The sequence below is a fragment of the Brassica napus genome, chromosome C1 (assembly GCF_020379485.1).
Source record: "Brassica napus cultivar Da-Ae chromosome C1, Da-Ae, whole genome shotgun sequence".
Lineage (NCBI taxonomy): Eukaryota > Viridiplantae > Streptophyta > Magnoliopsida > Brassicales > Brassicaceae > Brassica > Brassica napus.
The window spans coordinates 4,102,248-4,120,466 of NC_063444.1; the positions used below are offsets into that span (position 1 = coordinate 4,102,248).

At 41.4% G+C, this 18,219-nt stretch overlaps 5 protein-coding genes across 12 annotated transcripts; 3 read left to right on the plus strand and 2 right to left on the minus strand.

The window, feature by feature from the left end:
• The first annotated feature begins 41 nt into the window (after nt 1–41).
• LOC106354717 (probable nucleoredoxin 3) lies at nt 42–2,374 on the plus strand. 2 transcript variants are annotated; one of them, XM_048745285.1, is made up of 4 exons: nt 42–309; nt 681–849; nt 940–1,419; nt 1,630–2,374. In XM_048745285.1, exons 2-4 carry the CDS (start codon nt 745–747, stop codon nt 2,221–2,223), a joined length of 1,179 nt encoding a protein of 392 aa, XP_048601242.1. In that variant the 5' UTR covers nt 42–309; nt 681–744; the 3' UTR covers nt 2,224–2,374. The 2 variants fall into 2 exon arrangements, with proteins under 2 accessions (XP_048601242.1, XP_048601243.1); XM_048745286.1 differs by having other exon boundaries at nt 182–309; nt 740–849.
• Nucleotides 2,318–9,163, minus strand: LOC125580587 (DNA topoisomerase 1-like). 7 transcript variants are annotated; one of them, XM_048745283.1, is made up of 23 exons: nt 8,945–9,163; nt 8,217–8,813; nt 7,861–8,148; nt 7,442–7,788; nt 6,686–7,325; nt 6,514–6,600; nt 6,345–6,391; nt 6,145–6,254; nt 5,951–6,051; nt 5,781–5,873; nt 5,510–5,596; nt 5,345–5,428; nt 4,731–4,799; nt 4,509–4,568; nt 4,346–4,417; nt 4,107–4,214; nt 3,946–4,022; nt 3,654–3,737; nt 3,401–3,512; nt 3,238–3,327; nt 3,031–3,096; nt 2,849–2,944; nt 2,318–2,666 (listed from the first exon to the last, which is right to left on the minus strand). In XM_048745283.1, exons 1-23 carry the CDS (start codon nt 9,023–9,025, stop codon nt 2,520–2,522), a joined length of 3,543 nt encoding a protein of 1,180 aa, XP_048601240.1. In that variant the 5' UTR covers nt 9,026–9,163; the 3' UTR covers nt 2,318–2,519. The 7 variants fall into 7 exon arrangements, with proteins under 7 accessions (XP_048601240.1, XP_048601239.1, XP_048601236.1 ...); XM_048745282.1 differs by having other exon boundaries at nt 7,442–7,791; XM_048745279.1 differs by having other exon boundaries at nt 7,442–7,803.
• Nucleotides 9,164–9,303: 140 nt separating this feature from the next.
• Nucleotides 9,304–11,896, plus strand: LOC106354715 (calcium homeostasis endoplasmic reticulum protein-like). The gene is made up of 4 exons (XM_013794725.3): nt 9,304–9,428; nt 9,629–10,572; nt 10,689–10,960; nt 11,081–11,896. Exons 2-4 carry the CDS (start codon nt 9,629–9,631, stop codon nt 11,743–11,745), a joined length of 1,881 nt encoding a protein of 626 aa, XP_013650179.2. The 5' UTR covers nt 9,304–9,428; the 3' UTR covers nt 11,746–11,896.
• Nucleotides 11,897–12,147: 251 nt separating this feature from the next.
• Nucleotides 12,148–14,960, minus strand: LOC106354716 (aspartate--tRNA ligase 2, cytoplasmic-like). The gene is made up of 9 exons (XM_013794726.3): nt 14,355–14,960; nt 14,158–14,256; nt 13,926–14,033; nt 13,428–13,718; nt 13,234–13,344; nt 13,089–13,142; nt 12,802–12,997; nt 12,565–12,679; nt 12,148–12,477 (listed from the first exon to the last, which is right to left on the minus strand). Exons 1-9 carry the CDS (start codon nt 14,901–14,903, stop codon nt 12,351–12,353), a joined length of 1,650 nt encoding a protein of 549 aa, XP_013650180.2. The 5' UTR covers nt 14,904–14,960; the 3' UTR covers nt 12,148–12,350.
• Nucleotides 14,961–15,103: 143 nt separating this feature from the next.
• LOC125580588 (serine/threonine-protein kinase STY13-like) lies at nt 15,104–17,559 on the plus strand. Its single transcript, XM_048745284.1, has 3 exons — nt 15,104–15,504; nt 15,942–16,898; nt 16,976–17,559. The coding sequence occupies exons 2-3, from the start codon at nt 15,997–15,999 to the stop codon at nt 17,313–17,315; spliced, it is 1,242 nt and encodes a 413-aa protein (XP_048601241.1). The 5' UTR covers nt 15,104–15,504; nt 15,942–15,996; the 3' UTR covers nt 17,316–17,559.
• Nucleotides 17,560–18,219: the final 660 nt, after the last annotated feature.

Consider the following 18,219-nt stretch of genomic DNA (forward strand, 5'->3'; position numbering starts at 1 on the left):
AAAGAATATTAATTTATGGTTTCATTCACAAGCTTTGTTGTTGCTTTAGCTGCTCTGGGTAACGTTTCCAGCTGGTATATTCTTTGAGAATATTTTGATTTTACTTTTACAAGTTTGTTTGATAGAGACCTTTATATCTTTTTCTATATTTATTTTTCTTGTCTCCATGTGATTTTCCTTTATCCCTTTTTCTTGGAATTTACAAGCTTTGATCAACCGAGAGAAATATCAACAAAGAATTAAACCTCTGGTGAAATCTTGTTAGAATCTACTCTCTAGTTTCCTCGTATCACTATCTGTCTGGTTCAGGTATGTTGAGTTTTTGCTTGCTACCTTTTTCTCTGAACAGGTCGTCTGATACAGTTCCTCGTCTTTAAAACCTGATAATAGATGGTCTGTGTTTCAGTTGTATACTTGTATATCCTTCGAGTCGTGTTCTCGGTTTCTCATGTTTTTAAACTTGTCTTGATATTTATGTATGTTTAATCATCTAAGATGTGACTTTATGGTTTTTAATCAACTGAAACAGTACTCAGGTTTGATTGTTAAGCTATTTAGAAAATCTCAGTCTTCATGTGTTTCTCTCTGGAGTTGGAACAGCCGTTTTGGATAACATATAATAGCATATACTCCTACCATAAGGCTAAGGCACAAGCATCTTCATTCTCATATTGTTTTAGGTTTCTCTATCAAAGTTTCTGAACAGAAGAGAAGCTTAAAGAGCCTAGTGGTGTTGCAGTTTAGATGGCAGTAACAGCAGATTATCAAGTCCAGTTTCCAGAAAATGACGATATCTACTCTATACTAGCAGCTGAAGGGATTGAGTTCCTTTTGTCACATAGTGGAGATGTACCAATCACTCTCTCTCATTTCTTCATACCATCTGTGATTTTTCTAGACTAAGGAACTTACATTAAACTATAAGCTCGCTTCTATCAGGTGCCTCTGGAATATATTCACGGGAAAACGATTTGTCTCTTCTTCTCCGCAAACTGGTGCAGGCCATGCAAGGACTTCACTCCAGAGCTGGTAAAACTCTACGAGAGTCTCCAGAAACGAGGAGAAGAGATCGAGATCATCTTTGTCTCATTTGATCATGATATGACTTTGTTCTATGAACACTTCTGGTCCATGCCATGGCTCGCAGTTCCCTTCAGTTTAAGCCTACGCAACAAATTAACTGATAAGTACAGGGTTACTCGTATCCCGTCACTAGTTCCTCTATATCCAGATGAAATCTCTGTCGCTGACGACGTCATTGGTCTGATTGAAGACTATGGTCCTGAAGCATTTCCTTTCACTAAAAAGAGAAAAGAAGAACTCAAAGCCATCGATGATTCCAAGCGCGTTGGAGGACATTTAGAGAAACTCCTTACACATGAAACTCGGAGTTATGTTGTTTCTAGAAATGGAAGTAAGGTAAGAAAAAACCAGATAGAACCGCAACGCAATTAATAGTAACAAAAATCTCTACATATACATATATATATATATATCTATACGTTTTTGTTACTATTAGAACCGCGCCACAGTTGTTATGCATGATACCATTCGAACCCCGAGTTAATAACTTCATCTCTCTGGTCTTGATCAAATGATCCTTTATGGTTGTGTATGAACAATATGCAGGTACTAGTTTCTGACCTTGTGGGGAAGACCATAGGTTTATACTTTGGTGCACACTGGTGTCCGCCTTTTCGATCATTCACTTCTCAGCTCATAGATGTCTACAATGAGCTTACAACCTCCACAAAAGGCTCCTTCGAAGTCATCTTAGTCTCAACAGACAGAGACTCAAGAGAGTTCAACATCAACATGACCGACATGCCGTGGCTTGCAATCCCTTACGAGGACAGAACAAGACAAGATCTCTGTAGAATCTTCAACATCAAACTCATACCTGCATTAGTCATCATAGGACCTGAGGAGAAAACAGTGTGCACAAACGCGAGAGAGATGGTGTCGCTGTATGGATCGAGGAGTTATCCATTCACGGAGTCAAGGATTGTTGAGTTAGAAGCTTGTTTGAAGAAAGAAGGTGACTCGTTTCCGAGGAAAGTGAAAGATAAGAAACATGTGCATGAGCTAAAGCTGGATATGGCGAAAGGTTATGTGTGTGATTTTTGTAAGAAGCAAGGTAAGTTTTGGGCGTTTTCTTGTGATGCTTGTGATTATGATCTTCATCCTACTTGTGTGGAAGAACAAGAAGCTTCGTTGGTTTAGCACAAGAGGGAGTCATATTGATTTGTCTTAAAAGTTTTGTAATTTAGTAAACATCAAAATCTGTTGTTATGTTGTGAAATTAAGACTCAGTTAATGGACCATAATGGAACTTTCATATCATTAACAAATGTGTTATAGTTTTACAAGAGTATCCAATCTTTTTTTCTTTCTATCACGATTATTACTCTGATTACCAAAAAGAATATTCTTCCATAAAAGCTAATGATCTTTTCTTCATGGAAGCTCACGAACCAATTGTAAATTAGCCCAATGGCTTCACCTTGAGGAATAGAAGATTACATCGCCTCCACGGCTTCTTCATCTCCTTCTTCCTCATCTACTACTGTTGGCTTGACTCTCTTGGGTCTGCCACACAGTCTCACATTTTTGCCAGACAAGAGCTTCATTGCTTTCTCAAAAGTAACCGCACTTGGTTCAACGTTCTGCCAAAGTACAAAGTTATCGTAAATGAAAACTCCTTTAAACAATAATAATCCTATTATACTATGGATGCAGATCCACACCTCATTTCCTTATCAAGTACAAGACCAACAACAAATGCTCCTCTTATTCTAACTATATAATATTTTGCGGACACATCATATAACCGTAGATAACATAGTACCTTGGGAACAGTAGCCATAGTGCGGCGATGTCGAACAGTAAATCCAGATTTACTAAGCTTCAAGAACACAGGCTGCCCATCTTCAGGGTGGTTTCCCTGATGATCAGAAATGAGCAAATCAAGTCATTAACACTCGTAGAATGTTGAAACGCAAAAAATTGTAACCTCAAAATCAGTCTTACCAGTGTCAGAGGATAGCGTAATAATTCGAGAGCACCTTCAAGCGTAATAGAGTTCACATCTTTTATCTGAAAATTAAGGTTGCAAGAGATTTCTCAGTAAGAGAAAGCCAGCATTATAAGATACTAGTGGCGCACATATGCAAACTGAACGTTGACTCAGTAAGAGAAACATAGAGAATGTTTAACTTGATAAAACTCCAAACATACATGTGACGCATTTGCTCGTTGTGGTACGTGTCCTTTTTTATCCTCACCAAGCTGTACATAATGCCCATATGGGCCGCACTTCAAAATAACCTGAACAAGGAAATGGGTTCAGCAAAACTGAAGTTGTCAATAGAAGAGGGTCAGATCAGAGCAGGGGGGACACCTTCTCATTGGTATTGGGATGAACACCTAGAAATTTGGGCTCTTCTACGCAGGTATTCTTTGGAGTCTCATCTTCATCTTCATCCTCTCCATAAAGTGTTTTGGCAACGAACCTGCATATGAACCACATAGCTCAAATTATATAGGTGATAAACAAACGCAAAAACGTAAATTCGTAAAATGTGTTGGCGAGAATACATGAAGAAGCGACTAAAGGTTAACACGGTTAAGAGATTCAAAAGGCAGCAACTTACTTGCACGAAGGGTAGCCATCACAACCGATGAAATACCCAGAACCAAACTTGCTAACTTTGAAAACTAAGGTGCCTTCCGAACAACTGAAATGTGGACAGGAAACCCAATCATACACTCTTTCAAACTATGAACCACTGCACAATCTTGCAAAAGTTTCTGTCGATGCTACACGTGAAAGTGTAAGCATGGGTTGCCGTGTATGAGAAGAGTTTACAAAGCAGATGCTCTATTCTGAAATTGATTAGAATTTCTAACTTATAGATTTTGTGGAAGGGAAAAAGGGATGCAGACCTCGGGCAAGTCCGTGTGGGATCGGGAAGGGAAGAAAACAGAAAGTCCTCGTATCTTTTTTCCAACATCTTCTCCACCTGTACATGTATGATAATGTAAGAATCTAATAATTTTTGTGCGCAGAAAGTAGACTTAGAGAGTTCATTCTTCGAAGAAAGTACCTGTTGGATTTGGACATTTTCGACACGTTTACAATAAGCGCTGAATCGTGTCCAGTAGTCTCTTAGGAGACCTTTCCATTCAGTTACACCACCAGAAACGTTGTCAAGCTGAAATGAAAATCAATCACAATCAAACCATTGAGTATCTCATCTTTGCGATGTTGCAAAATATCTATGGAATATGTAGAAATTGCTATAGTTAATACAGCCTCGAGCAAAGGAACAAACTTAAAATCCACCTCGGTCTCCATATCTGCAGTAAAACTGTAGTCCGTGACCTCGGTGAAGTAGTTGGTAAGAAAAGCTGAAACCTGGAAACATAGTACAGAGGTTAGAAGGATAACGTTGCAATGGTTGGTTTACTATTATCAATTAGTGAGCTTGATTAATGATAAAAAATACCATCCTCCCACGGAATTCCGGATACAGGACTCGGCTCTTTATAGTTAGGTACTTTCTGTCCTGTGAAGAAAAACATAAAGATGTCAAAATGCTACCAGTCTATACCTCACATGAAAGGAGAAGTACTGCTAATGTCAGCTGACTTTAGAGTCTCTTAACCTCCAGCAAGAAACAGAAGCATTAGAAGAAAAAAACACCACTTTCTTAACACAAAGCACATACCTGTAAAACTTTAAATATAGATGCATACGTCGAGGGTCTACCTATCCCGAGCTCCTCGAGCTTTTTAATCTGAATCACATTAAAACATGTTTATAACAAATTATGTATTGGAAAAGCTGGCGACAGTCCAATAAAAGTCTCATGCCTAATACTTCTGTGTAACCACACAGATTCAGCAATCATACAAAGAAGAAAACCCCTTTATCAGTTCATGTTTAGCTACCATCTTACTGAAACAGAGATTACTGCAACGAGAACTGTTTAAGATCAGTTGTTGACTTCAATAATGAAGGCATTTTGTGGAAGGTTCAGTGAAAGCATTATCTATTTGAACGGGAACCAAAATGAAGCTACTGGAGACTAAGATGTGAAGTATCAAATTTTATTACCCCGTCTGGCTTATTTATTTTCCAAAATAATTCAGTTTTGACTTAAACCTAAGAAAACTAAGTTAGATCAAGAAGGCAAAAAAAGAACGGATCTTTTTGTTGGTAATATCTTCCTCTTCGCCTATAGAAAGAGTAATTCACCGTGACCACTATTCCAAGAAGAGCCTACACTGTCGAACTGGATCTTAGACAACTTATGACACCAAAGAAATGAGAATACTATACCAGTGACCCCTCGGAATAGCGTGGTGGGTGCTGAGTATGGTGCTGCTTGAGTTCCACTTCACCAATATGTAGCATATCCCCATCCTGAAAAGACGAGAAAGAAATGACAACCACGGTACAGAGCAGAGATATAAAAAAATCGTGATACAGTATTAGGAATGGTACCTTCAACAAACTGAGAGTTTCAAAAGTTTCATCCCGCTCACGACACTTATCATCGTCTTTGGTTCTGATTGCCTTAGCTTCAGGATCCTACAACACAAAACAACAAAAACTTCTTTAGCGCCAAATAGAAGAATGATCCCTCATTAGCTTATAACAAACAAAACTAAGATTCAACATACAGATGACAACTAGAGAAAAGAAGGAAAACCTTATGAAAATTACTCCAAAGCCAAACCTAAGGGAATCATCGAGAATATGGAAAAGGTTGTACCTCGTAAATTGCCTGATATCCAAGGAACTCGACTTTTGAGCATGATGATCTGAAGATAATGGATTCTGCGGCATTTCCAATATCAAGTTGTATCTGAGAACGAAAAGAGTCAGAAATACATTGGATAAATATATGCATGATTTAAAGGGCCAAATTAGCAGATATATTACCTGCACAACCGAAGCAGGCTCCATCTGACATGCCATAGCTCGTGCCCATATTAAGGTATATAATTTTAGAGAATCCGCATCAAGCAGGCTAGCAATCGTTGCTGGAAATGCATCCAAAAGATGTTGAGAGTTATGACAGTGATTTGTTATCATCATCATTCGTATAATAAAACAATGGTGAGTGATTTACTTACACGGTAATCTACGTATATTGGTAGGTCTAATAGCTTCGTGGGCCTCCTGAGCGTTCTTAACCTTTTTAAAATATTTACGAGGACCGTCTGATGTAAAGTTATTCCCAAACCTGCAGAAGATAGTAAGTTAATGGCCGCTTAAGTTTTCTCGAGTCCAATGGACTACCGTAAAATGACTTCCAGATGCATTTATGTCTTACCTTTCTACCACCAAGGATTGTATATCTTTGATAGCTTCATCACCAATCTGATGGGAACAGAAACAAAATATATAAATCCAGGAAAATATAATGAAGTTGTAACAGATAGCAAGGTGAATCATTCAGTAATGATTTTGAAAAATCAAAACAAAGTATAGAGGTCACCCACATGTAAACCATCTGTCCGCATGTATGTTATAAGACCAGTTGATTGACCGTCAGACAGTTGGACACCCTCATAGAGTTTTTGAGCAAGCTGAAATGTAATTATTATTATCAGAAACATGCACTCAGTCATAAAATCGAATAAAAACGAAAGAATAAAGTTTCAGTTTCTCAACCTTCATGGTATATGCTGATGAGAAATGCAACTTGTTAGCAGCATCCTGCTGGAGGGTTGATGTTATATATGGAGTTGGTGGATTTTTCCTTGTAGTGCTTTTTTTAATGCTCTTCACTAGAAAACTTTCTGATCTTATCCTTTGCTCAATGTCCTGAGCCTTTGCTTCAGAGCTGATAGAAAGCTGATTTAACTTCTTTGAATTTAAACTGGTCAAGTGAGCTGAAACAGCGGATGAACTATCCTTCCCTTGCACTCTGATCCCAACAGTCCAGTACTCCTGAGGCTTAAACCCGTCAATTTCAGTTTCTCTGTCACATATAAGAGCCAAAGCAGCAGACTGGACTCGCCCAGCTGAAGGGCAACCTGGAAGTTTCCTCCAAAGCAGCGGTGAAATATTGAATCCGATTAGATAATCAAGAGCACGCCGCGCGAGATATGCGTGTACCAAGTCCCCGTCGATTTCTCGTGGGGACTGAAGTGCAGTTTTTATTGCTGATTCAGTTATCTCGTGAAAAACAACCCTTGCTACTGTCATACTCTCGTGTAAGGCACCTTGCTGCTGTAACATCTCAATGATGTGCCAGGCGATTGCCTCTCCTTCACGATCTGGATCCGATGCAAGAATCAGATTTTCAGCTCTGGCGAATAAGGTGAACATAATGAGATAGAGAAGCATAATGACACATCCGGAAACTATTCTAAAGATAGTAACTGTGGATTTTTAAAAGTAGCTTTAACAGGCAAGAGACTGTACCCATTTAATGCCATCTTTATGCTCTTAATATGAGTCCAGGCGGAAGATGGAACCTCCCAAACCATGCTAAAATCATCATCCGGCCTCACTGAACCAGACCTTGAGGCCAGGTCCCTGATATGACCATAACTTGGCAAAACCTCATACATGTCACCGAGATAGCCCTGAATAACCTTTGCTTTTGTGATTGACTCAACGACAATAACAGATTTTCCACTTGGCGGAAAAAGCGGTTTAGAAGCATTTTGACCTCGGTGCTCTATGCTGTTTTTCATGGGCTGAGCTTGAGGAACCTGCTTCTGTTTTCCACTTTTGGGCACCTCCACGATGGGAGACTTTGCCACCTCCTTCTGAGAAGTGTACTGTTACGTAAAGTAAGCAACGGCAAAACTACTATCTCGCAAAAAAATTAAAAATACCTTAGCGGATGAAGACTTCCGATTTCCAGAACCAAAATCTTTTGGCTTGGGAGCGCTTTTTGAACTCTCTTCTACAGAGATCGCTTCCAGAACTGGTACAGCTGAAGATGATTTATCATCCACTTTCTTCTTCGGCCGCCGTTTTGGTTTAACATTAGAGGCTTGCTTACCATTGCTAGCCGGTGAAGCTTCAGTTGATAGTTCTGAAGAAGCTAAGACCTTCTCCTGTTTTGGTGCATTGCTTGCTTCTGTTGGAGCAGAACTTTTGGGATATTTTGCCACCTCCTTCTGAGAACCATAACTGTTAAGTAAAATACGCAACGGTGAAACTACTACGTCCCAAAATTTTAAAATACCTTAGCAGAGGAAGACCTCCAATTTCCAGACCCAGAATGTTTAGTCTTGGGAACGGTTTTCAAACTCCCCTCTACAGAAACCTCTTCCAAAGCCGATACAGTTGAAGAAGATTTATCTTTATCTTCAACTTTCTTTTTCTTTGGGCGCCGTTTTGGTTTGACAGCAGAGGCTTGCTTACCACTGCTAACAGGTGCAGCGGCTAAATCCACTTTGATTCCACTGCTAACATCTCCAATAACCGGTTCAGTAGCAGTCACCACCTCAGCTTCTGAGGAAGCCAAAACCTCATTCTTCTTCTTATTCTTATTATTCCAGTTCTTACTAAACTTCTTGACAACCTTATCCTTATTCCCAGTATTAGGGACTTGAGAAAAATACCTCCCAGGAAAGAGTCTGAAACTGTTTCCAAAAGAACTTAAACTTGAGCCGCTAAAATGAGCTGTATAGCTAACGGAACCGATCGAAGGAAGTGCGCAAGCTAATTTAAAACAGCTTGCGTTCTCTCTTTTGAAATGAAGCTGGCATACGTTTCTATAGACACTAACTACTGAAGAGGACGATGAAGCTGGGAGACTCTGAATCGCCCTGCACTGCAACTGCAACAAGCAATCAATAGAGTCTCCATTGAGTTCTTAGTGATGAATTTAGTCAAAAGTCTAAACATTTAGACATAAAAGATCACAAATTTGAATCGAGAAACGGAAAAAAATTGATAAAGAACACAAACCTTAGCCATGAGAGGACGAAGAGACAGAGGTGAAGTCGAGGAAGAAGACTTAGCAGCCGCAAGCGAGAGCGTTCTCTGCATTGAGAACAGTCTGATTGATTCAGAAGGTTTCAAATCGTCCCACGAGTGTGATTTTGATGCTTCTCATATAAACCAACCAGGCGAAGAAGAATGATCTCTTTTGCTAATGGCGGAGTAAGAAGGAGAGACTAATAAGGGTTTACTTTACCTCTCTGGGGTTTATCTGTTTATAATCCAGGTCGGGTCGGATCAAGGTCAGGATTAGTTATAATTCGGGTCGGGTCGGATCGGTTATTATACCAATCTATTTAACCCGGTACAGATGGGCTTATTGGCCCAATAAGGTCTCTCTCTCTCTTCTGTCATTCGTTTGTTTTGTTTCGCCTGCTTCATTCTTCTTCTTCGTCTTCAGCAAAGTTTAGCTTCTTCTGCTCCATCTTCCCCCAAGCGATAGAAGAACTAGGTATTGTTTCTCGCTCTCTCCAATTCGAGTTTTGTTTTCTTGTTCGTGATCTCAGCTTTCGTTACTCGATGTAGCTTTGTTGTTAGATTATTCGATTCACTCTTAGATACTGATTCGCTAGTGTAGAAGAAGCTGTTTTTTGTTGATTCATATGATAAATAAATTTCGATGCTTTTTTTTGTTTTTTCGATGCATTATAGATGGATCGAAGACAGCACGATTACGCTGCACCTTCTGGGCTGCCTTATGCTCAGCAGCAAGTTCCAAACTTTCAACAACAACAGCAATTTGGATTCCATCCTCAGCATCAACAGTATCCACCACCAATGAACGCTTCTGGCTTCATGCCACCTCATCCTCCTATGCACCAGCAGTTCCCTTACCAGCAGCAGCTTCACCACCCTCCTCCTCACCCACAGATGTTTAATCAACAGCACCCTCCACATCATCACCTTCCTCCCCCATTCCCTGGACCGTATGACTCAGCTCCTCCTCCTCCACCTCCAGCTGACCCTGAGCTGCAGAAGCGTATCGACAAGCTCGTTGAGTATTCCGTTAAGAACGGTCCTGAGTTTGAGGCTATGATGCGTGATAGACAGAAGGATAACCCTGATTACGCGTTTCTCTTTGGCGGTGAAGGCCATGGTTATTACCGTTATAAGCAGTTTGTCTCTATGCATCATCCCCCTGGAGGACCTTTTGATCCTCAGTTTCCATCACCTTCCATGCCTATGATGCATCACCCGCCGCCGAATCCCATGATGAGTCCTGGTGCTTTGGGTGTTCAGCCGATTCGCCAACCTCCTTTCCCACTGTTCCATGACCACCAGCAGCATCATCTTCCGCAGCCTCATCCGTTTGCGCCGCCACCGCCGCATGCTCGTCCTGATTTTGATCAGTCAGTTCATGCTTTCAGGGGTCTTTCTGGTCCACTCCCTGCTGATGTTGCTGTGGAGCTGAATAGTGTGTTGGCCAACCTTAATGGCACTAAGGATTCTATCAAAAGTGCTAAGATTTGGTTTATGCAAAGATCTCCCTTTGCTCCAGCTTTGGCAGAGGCGCTTAGAGACAGGGTCTTTGCTACGGATGATTCTGAGAAGCAGATGCACATAGTTTATCTCGCTAATGACATTCTCTTTGACAGGTATCTGGACTAAATCACTGATTACTGTTTATATTATTCAAGGGGTTTACTGTATAGTCTATGCTTTCAAATTCTGGTTCATTTGATATATGTGTGTTGCAACATTATGATTCCAGTTTGCAACGGAGGACAAACTTGCACGAGTTTGACAACGAAGCGCTTGCATTCAGACCTGTTTTGGGTTCCATGCTGGGAAAGATTTACCACTGTCCACATAACAAGGAGGCAAACCAGTCACGTCTGGAGAACCTGTTGCAGTTCTGGGCTTCTAAGGAGGTTTTTGATCAAGATACCATCTCCTCCCTTGATAAAGAGATGAGAAGTGGACCACCTCCAAATACCTTTTCTCGTTCACCCATTATAGCAGCAAACTCATTGCAGCATCCAGGTACTCCTGCTCTTCCCTGGTAGAAAACATAAACATAACTCACCCTCTGTAAGTTGAATTCGGTTATATATTCGACCAGACACCAACAAGTTGTTTTTTTCTATATATATCCACTTGCAGGAATGATGCAACAGCCACAAAGCAGCCATGTTCCTAGCACAATGAACTTAGAGCATCTGGCTAGTAATCCAGTCGCAGGCCAACAGTTTATCCCAAATGCGATTACTCCTGGTGCCTTTCCCGGTTCCATACCCTCAGTCCCACCTCCAACACAACCACCTGCTGGTGAGAAGCAGGCTCCTTATCCTCTTTTTCCTCCTGGTCTGATCCCTGGGATGGTCAGAAAGATGCAAGTCGGAAGTGGTGTGCCTTACTCCCCACTGAGCCCTCTTGATATCCCGACCGTCATACCACCGTCTGTTACACCTCAATCTCAAGTACTCGAGAGAGTATCAAAGTTCTTCAAAGAGATAGGTGAGGTGAACCCGAGTGAAGGTCCCATGGGATCTGAATCGCAAGACGACTATGACGATTACGAGCGGGATAGTCCAGTGCGCAAAGGAGGTGCATGCATTCCTCCACCTGCTAATCTACAGGTTGACCCTGAGACAGGAACGTATGCGGATGGAAGCACGGATAAAAAGAGCACGTCCGGGAGATTGGGACTTGGAGCAACAGCTGATCCAAACGAACCAACTCAGTATGATGATGTTTATACATCTTACAGGAAACACAGAAGTACGAATTATCACACAACCATGAGTGCAAGATCTACAGCCAGATGAGATTCAGTTCAACTTCTCATCTTCTTATGGCTACTCTCTACTTCAGTCTGTTTAGAGTTACGAAAATAAACCTTCTCATCTTCTTGTTACTGTGACAAAAATATGATCTTCTCAGCTTTGGAAAAGACTTATCAACACATCCATTTATTCAGTTAATTTTTTACACTAAACCAAACTTGGACAACACATTTCATCTTTTCATCAGGACATCAGATACTTTGAATTTTTGTTACTGGTAAAACAAAACCTAGATAAATACAGAAAAGTTAAGAAAACATCATATTATTATCCTTTTTCCTCATATACAGCATTCTTATGTAATGACTTATGTAATATTACCCAGCTTTGAAAATATACTAGTGCTCTTGAACATCTGCTATGGTAATTAATGCAAAGCCTTGATAAAAAAGAAAAGGGGTTTAGATTACTCGGTAATGTGACAGAAACACAAGCATCACAGAACTAAACCAAGATTCACTTGCACAAAAGGGCAAGAATGATAGTAAAAGACAATATCATCCACTAAACTCTCAATAGTATTCATATGAGAAAAATCTGCAGAGTCTGGCAAATTGTCCACGCTTTAGCTTTGAGATGGAAAGATATTAAGGAGCGAGCCTTAGAGGGTCACGAGGGAAGAGAGATGTTTTGCGGATGTTGTTGAGGCCACAGAAGAGCATAACCACTCGCTCCAGCCCCACACCGAATCCACCGTGAGGTGGTGCACCGTACCTGTAAACATTATTATTTGTAGCCACCGTCAACTCTGATAACCAATGCCAGAAACCAAACTGGCTCAGTTTGTGGTTTATTTATTACCTGAATGAATCGATGTATGTTTTTATTGTATCGACATCAATCCCAAATCGTACTGCCTGTTCCTTCAAGAGTTCTGGGTCATGGACACGTTGAGCTCCTGATATGATCTCCTCACCTAGGACAGAAACCACAAACATAAGTATTAGAATGTGTGGTATCTTAGTTGGTGAGAACTAAGAAGACTACTTAATCGGCGAGGAAACACATAAGATAGAAACAGAAAACTCAAAGATGCACCTCTTATGAAGACATCGAATGAGTTGCTGTAGTTAGAATCGTCCGCACAGGGCATAGTGTAGAATGGCCTAACCGCCGAAGGATAGCGATGCAGGATGTAGAACTCCGTATTGTACTTCTCCAGAACGAGCTGGCCAAGCTTTCTCTCAACTTCTGTATTTAGATCTCCAAGAGGATCAGCCTCGACACCAGCTTCCTGTAATCACATTAAAATTCAAGATAACCAATTGTTACTAACATTCCATTTAAATAACTCATCAAGTCAAATGCAAAAAGACAAGTCTTACCTTCAGCATTTGAATCCCTTCTGCAAAGGGTATAGTCAATGTTTTTGGAAGAAACTGCAAGTTTAGTGCAAGTCATCAGAATACAATAATATACAAAAAGAAAAACTCAGCTTCCAGATATTACTTGCTTCTATTGTATGGTTACCTTCAACGGCTGAAAAGGGTATTGCTTTCTAATAGCTTCAAGTTCCTTTGAGCACCTCTCCTCTAATTTAGTGAATATGAACGGAAACAACTCGCCCACAATATCCATTACCTGCACAGACACCAAGTATTAAGCACCAGTGGCAGAACATATATACTTGAGAGGAAATCATATTACAAACAGCACAAACTTACCTCAGAATAGTGCTTGTGAATCGCCATCTCCACATCAAGACCAATAAATTCACACAGATGTCTATGAGTGAACGAATCTTCTGCTCTGTAAACAGCACCAACCTCAAAGACACGTTCCAAGTCACCACATATTGCCATCTGCTTATGAAGCTGAGGAGACTGAGCTAGACAAGCAGGCTGCCCTTTGTACTCCAGCCTAAATACAGCAGCACCACCTTCACTACTACCAGCAATCAATTTCGGTGTGTGGATTTCAAGAAAACCCTTCGATAGTAAGAATTCTCTGAATGCCTGCAAAAATTATCACGCATGTTCAACAAAAGCAACATAGAAGAAAGCAAATAAATCATGGAAAGACCAGGATTATTATTAGCACAGTTCTGATAACATATGTTCAATGAAAACTCTATCCTAGTCTTGATGCATACACTAATAATACAAATGATAAAACCCTAATCCTCTTGCATATCAAACAAATCCTTATAGAAGATGGCTTACAATTTGGACATGGCACTGAATGCGGAAGATAGCTTGATTAGCCGGTGTCCTGAGGTCGATCACTCTATTGTTCAAACGCGTATCCTGATTGGCACCAGGTTTACCAGCCTGCAACATTCAATAGCTCTTATAAACACCATATAAGCAATCAGAAGATCACAAACTATCAGAATTCACACAATATTTCTATCACCATCTGTTCCAACTAATCTCCAAAACATCATTATGTTACCTGAATGTCTGCTTCACTCCGAGCAGCGTCCTCAACATTAAGTGGTAACTTCTGCAAGGCACTGTTGACGCAGTACACTTTCCTCACTTGTATCTCAACCTACAAATAACATTTAAAGTCAACATCTTTTGATGTCACCATGAACTAATCAAATGAACTGGTACAAACAAGGAAGCAAGAAGATTAAATTAAACAACCTGCTGCGTGGTTCCCGTCAGAGGTTCCTTGGGGAGAACGACAACACCAATGACATCAACAAAGGATTCGCCACTCAGCTGCTTAAGGAACTTAACCATGTTGACACTCACATTCCTCTCCTTGGACTCAGTAACCACGCACTGAACCGTGAATCCACTCTGCCTCAAGATCACAAACCCCAACTTGCTAGAAACCGGACGATTCGTGTGCACACGGCCTCTGATCAGAACCTCTGATCCAGCGATCTCCTCCACCAGCTCGCTCACGTTAGTCCACTCCTTTCCCTCAACAGCCTCTCTCCACTTCCCGGCTTTGGGATCCGCGGTGGACTGCAACTCGGTGAGGGTGACGTCGCCGTAGTTCCTGGAAGACGATTCATCCTCGAGGGAAAGAGAAGCGGTCTTGCGAGCGGCTTCTTCTTGCTCCTGGCGGCGGCGCATCTTCTCGAGCTTCGCGGCTTCCTTCTTGGCGGCTTTCTTGCTGATCTTCTCTCCGGATTCGTCCGGTGTCTCGGTGGATGGCGGTTGAATCTCCGGCTCCGATGACATGATGGTGATAGCTCAAATCGATAGGTTTTTCACGAGGTGGAATGAGAAATGTGGAAAACCCTACGCGATACGAGTTGTTAGTTTAATTTGATGTTGGGTTGGGCCTGGCTAAATTAGGCCCATTTGGGTTTTTGATATAAAAGCCCGAGAAAAGGTTTTTGATATAAAAGCCCGAGAAAAGGGAAAGTAAATATTACAGAAGGAGACAAAGCGTGAAGGAGAGAAAAGACTGTTGCTCGTAACTTACGCGCCGCCTCATACGACGACGAATCATCCCCTGCGAAATGACAAGGTGATGGGACACGTGTCCAGATGCTAAAGCGCGTGTGAAGCAGCTTCTCTAAGAGAGTCTGTGGGTCGGGGAAGCTGTCTCAATAAATAAAGAAACGAATTTGACAGCAAAGAACGACGGAGACTAAAGTAAATGGGAAGCAACGACGACTGACTCATCTCTCCTCCTCCTCCTGGGTTCTTTAGCTCTGAGATTGATCGGAACTAAGCTTTTCGGATTCCGGTTTGATTTCTCACCGACGACTGAAGTCAAGAGATTCGTGTTTCTTCCAGCTCAAATCAACTGGTTTTGAGGTCTATGAAGCTCTAGGTAAAACCATCACTTCTTCGTCCAGCTTATCGCATCGTGGAATCATCGGATCTGTGTTTGAGTTTCTGGAAAATGAAACTTCTTTGTGGACCTCATTTGTTCTTTGAAATGAAATTTGGGTTTTTCAACTGTAAAGATACGTTCTTTTGCCTAGTCAGAGTACGAAGCTGAGAGAGCCTAGGATCTGGTTTCAGCTTGATTCACGAAAAGTTTCATTCTTTTAGTAGTAACATGTATGTTTCTATTTTATTAGGGCGGGGATGGTGTAGAGCAACCTTAGTATCGATACAGGTTTAGGACAACAATGAAGTTTCATTTCTTCTAGGCTTCTTGCTCTGCTTTCACAACGTTATGTTATTTACCTGAACAAACAGAAATTTTTATTCTTTTCTTTTGTTTCCTTTACTATGGTTTTCGTTTGTCTGTTTGTTATATAGGTGTATGTTGGAGTGATTGGAAGACAATAACACGTGTACCACGTCATTAGAAACGATGCTTGAGGGACCAAGATTCGATGTGCTCGCCGCTGGCAATCACAACAACGACCACAACTACTACCCATTCACCCAAGACTTTTACCAAAAGCTCGGTGAAGAAGAAGGTACAAACATGTCCACAGACAGTATGCAAACAAGTAACGCCGGAAGCTCCGTCTCCATGTCTGTGGATAACAGCAGCGTCGGTTCAAGCGATGCTCTCATCGGCCACCCCGGTTTAAAGCCTTTGCGCCATCCCTACTCTCTCTCCGTTGGACAAAGCGTGTTCCGCCCCGGAAGAGTTACACACGCGCTCAACGACGATGCCTTAGCACAAGCGTTGATGGATAGTAGCTACCCGACTCAAGGACTCGCAAACTACGAAGAGTGGACGATAGATCTGAGGAAGCTTCACATGGGACCCGCTTTCGCTCAAGGAGCGTTTGGTAAGCTGTACAGAGGGACTTACAACGGGGAAGACGTAGCCATCAAGATACTAGAGAGGCCAGAGAATAGTCCGGAGAAGGCACAAGCTCTCGAACAGCAGTTTCAGCAGGAGGTTTCTATGCTCTCGTATTTGAAACACCCCAACATCGTTAGGTTTATCGGCGCGTGCATTAAACCGATGGTGTGGTGCATCGTGACTGAATATGCAAAAGGAGGTTCGGTGAGACAGTTTTTGACCAAGAGGCAAAACAGAGCCGTGCCGTTGAAGTTGGCTGTTAAGCAGGCGTTGGATGTTGCTAGAGGCATGGCTTACGTCCATGAGAGGAACTTCATACACAGGGATCTGAAGTCAGATAACCTCCTCATATCAGCTGATCGGTCCATCAAGATTGCTGACTTTGGCGTTGCGAGAATCGAAGTTCAAACCGAAGGGATGACTCCAGAGACAGGAACTTACAGATGGATGGCCCCGTAAGTTGAATATTATTGTCCTTTATAACCTTAAGTCTCTGCAAGATGACTAAAGTCTTGTTTGTGGATTGATGCAGAGAGATGATTCAGCATAGACCATACACTCAGAAAGTAGACGTCTACAGTTTTGGAATCGTGCTGTGGGAGTTGATAACGGGCCTGTTACCGTTCCAGAACATGACTGCGGTTCAAGCTGCATTTGCGGTGGTGAACAGAGGAGTGCGTCCAACGGTTCCAGCGGATTGTCTCCCTGTGCTTGGAGAGATCATGACACGTTGCTGGGATGCGGACCCTGAAGTCCGTCCTTGTTTTGCAGAGGTTGTCAATCTTCTTGAGGGGGCTGAAACCGAGGTAATGACGACTGTGCGGAAAGCCCGTTTCAGGTGTTGCATGACGCAACCAATGACAATCGACTGATCTGTTGTGTGAAAGTAAGAGAGAGAGGGCATAAAAAGAAGAAAACAGAGGAAGCAAGAAATGGCTTTAGATATATATGTAAGTTTGTGTGTGTATTGATATTTAATATCCTGTTTGTATCTCTTTTCCAAATGATAGGAGAAGTAACCCAACCATTTTAGACCACTGATACTTTTGTATGAAGTAAGGAAAAAAGGATGTACTGCGACGACTGTCTGAAGTGTTTGGTTTAATTTTCCTTGAATTCATTGTCTTCTACTGTGTACAGAAGAGCATTTGATGTGTGATGAATCTGATGATGATGCATGCCTTATTCTATCTCATTCTCTCTTCTAAATTCGTGTATCAGTAGCATCCACTAAGTATGACATGAACAATCATGATTATGAGAATATGTTTCTCTTCTTACAAATAAACTCAATACAAGTTACTTAGCATCCTCTATCTCACCATCATCACATGATCAGAATCATCATGTGTTGGTCTCCGTCTGCCAATCTCGTACAACCTGGCTAAGGAAAACATTTCTTCTTGATCTAATGTAAGAATACAAAGTTCCCTAGGTGTGGTTTTCATAATCTTATGTGAGAAAGTGAATTCATGGTCAAGTTTCACACAAATTATTTTCAACTGGGGTTTATGCCAACTCTGAGTTCTCTAAAGCCCATCGCATATCACTATACTCAGCGGTTGATGTTTGTAAGATGACCTGCAAGTACAGTGTTCCGGAGCGGCGGAGCCTATTAGACAGGTAAATTGCTGCAATTTGATACGCAAAAAAAGAAGTTATCCATTAGATTATTGTGGAAAGTATACCCATCTACTATTTTTAGGCAGATATAAAATCAAAAGCATCAACTTCGTCTTTTAGAAGATTCGGGACCACTCATAATGGGCAACTTTT

Coding starts and splice junctions, on each gene's coding strand:
- LOC106354717 (XM_048745285.1), top strand. CDS start 745: ATGGCAGTAACAGCAGATTATCAAGTCCAGTTTCCAGAAAATGACGAT. Junction 850..939: donor TTTTGTCACATAGTGGAGAT/GTACCAATCACT, acceptor CGCTTCTATCAG/GTGCCTCTGGAATATATTCA. Junction 1,420..1,629: donor TTTCTAGAAATGGAAGTAAG/GTAAGAAAAAAC, acceptor AACAATATGCAG/GTACTAGTTTCTGACCTTGT.
- LOC125580587 (XM_048745277.1), bottom strand. CDS start 9,025: ATGCAGAGAACGCTCTCGCTTGCGGCTGCTAAGTCTTCTTCCTCGACT. Junction 8,149..8,216: donor GGAGGTCTTCCTCTGCTAAG/GTATTTTAAAAT, acceptor TATGGTTCTCAG/AAGGAGGTGGCAAAATATCC. Junction 3,513..3,653: donor GATGGCTACCCTTCGTGCAA/GTAAGTTGCTGC, acceptor GTTCATATGCAG/GTTCGTTGCCAAAACACTTT.
- LOC106354715 (XM_013794725.3), top strand. CDS start 9,629: ATGGATCGAAGACAGCACGATTACGCTGCACCTTCTGGGCTGCCTTAT. Junction 10,573..10,688: donor AATGACATTCTCTTTGACAG/GTATCTGGACTA, acceptor TTATGATTCCAG/TTTGCAACGGAGGACAAACT. Junction 10,961..11,080: donor AAACTCATTGCAGCATCCAG/GTACTCCTGCTC, acceptor ATCCACTTGCAG/GAATGATGCAACAGCCACAA.
- LOC106354716 (XM_013794726.3), bottom strand. CDS start 14,903: ATGTCATCGGAGCCGGAGATTCAACCGCCATCCACCGAGACACCGGAC. Junction 13,345..13,427: donor TTCACAAGCACTATTCTGAG/GTAAGTTTGTGC, acceptor GTGTCTGTGCAG/GTAATGGATATTGTGGGCGA. Junction 12,680..12,801: donor ATTCGATGTCTTCATAAGAG/GTGCATCTTTGA, acceptor TTTCTGTCCTAG/GTGAGGAGATCATATCAGGA.
- LOC125580588 (XM_048745284.1), top strand. CDS start 15,997: ATGCTTGAGGGACCAAGATTCGATGTGCTCGCCGCTGGCAATCACAAC. Junction 16,899..16,975: donor ACTTACAGATGGATGGCCCC/GTAAGTTGAATA, acceptor GGATTGATGCAG/AGAGATGATTCAGCATAGAC.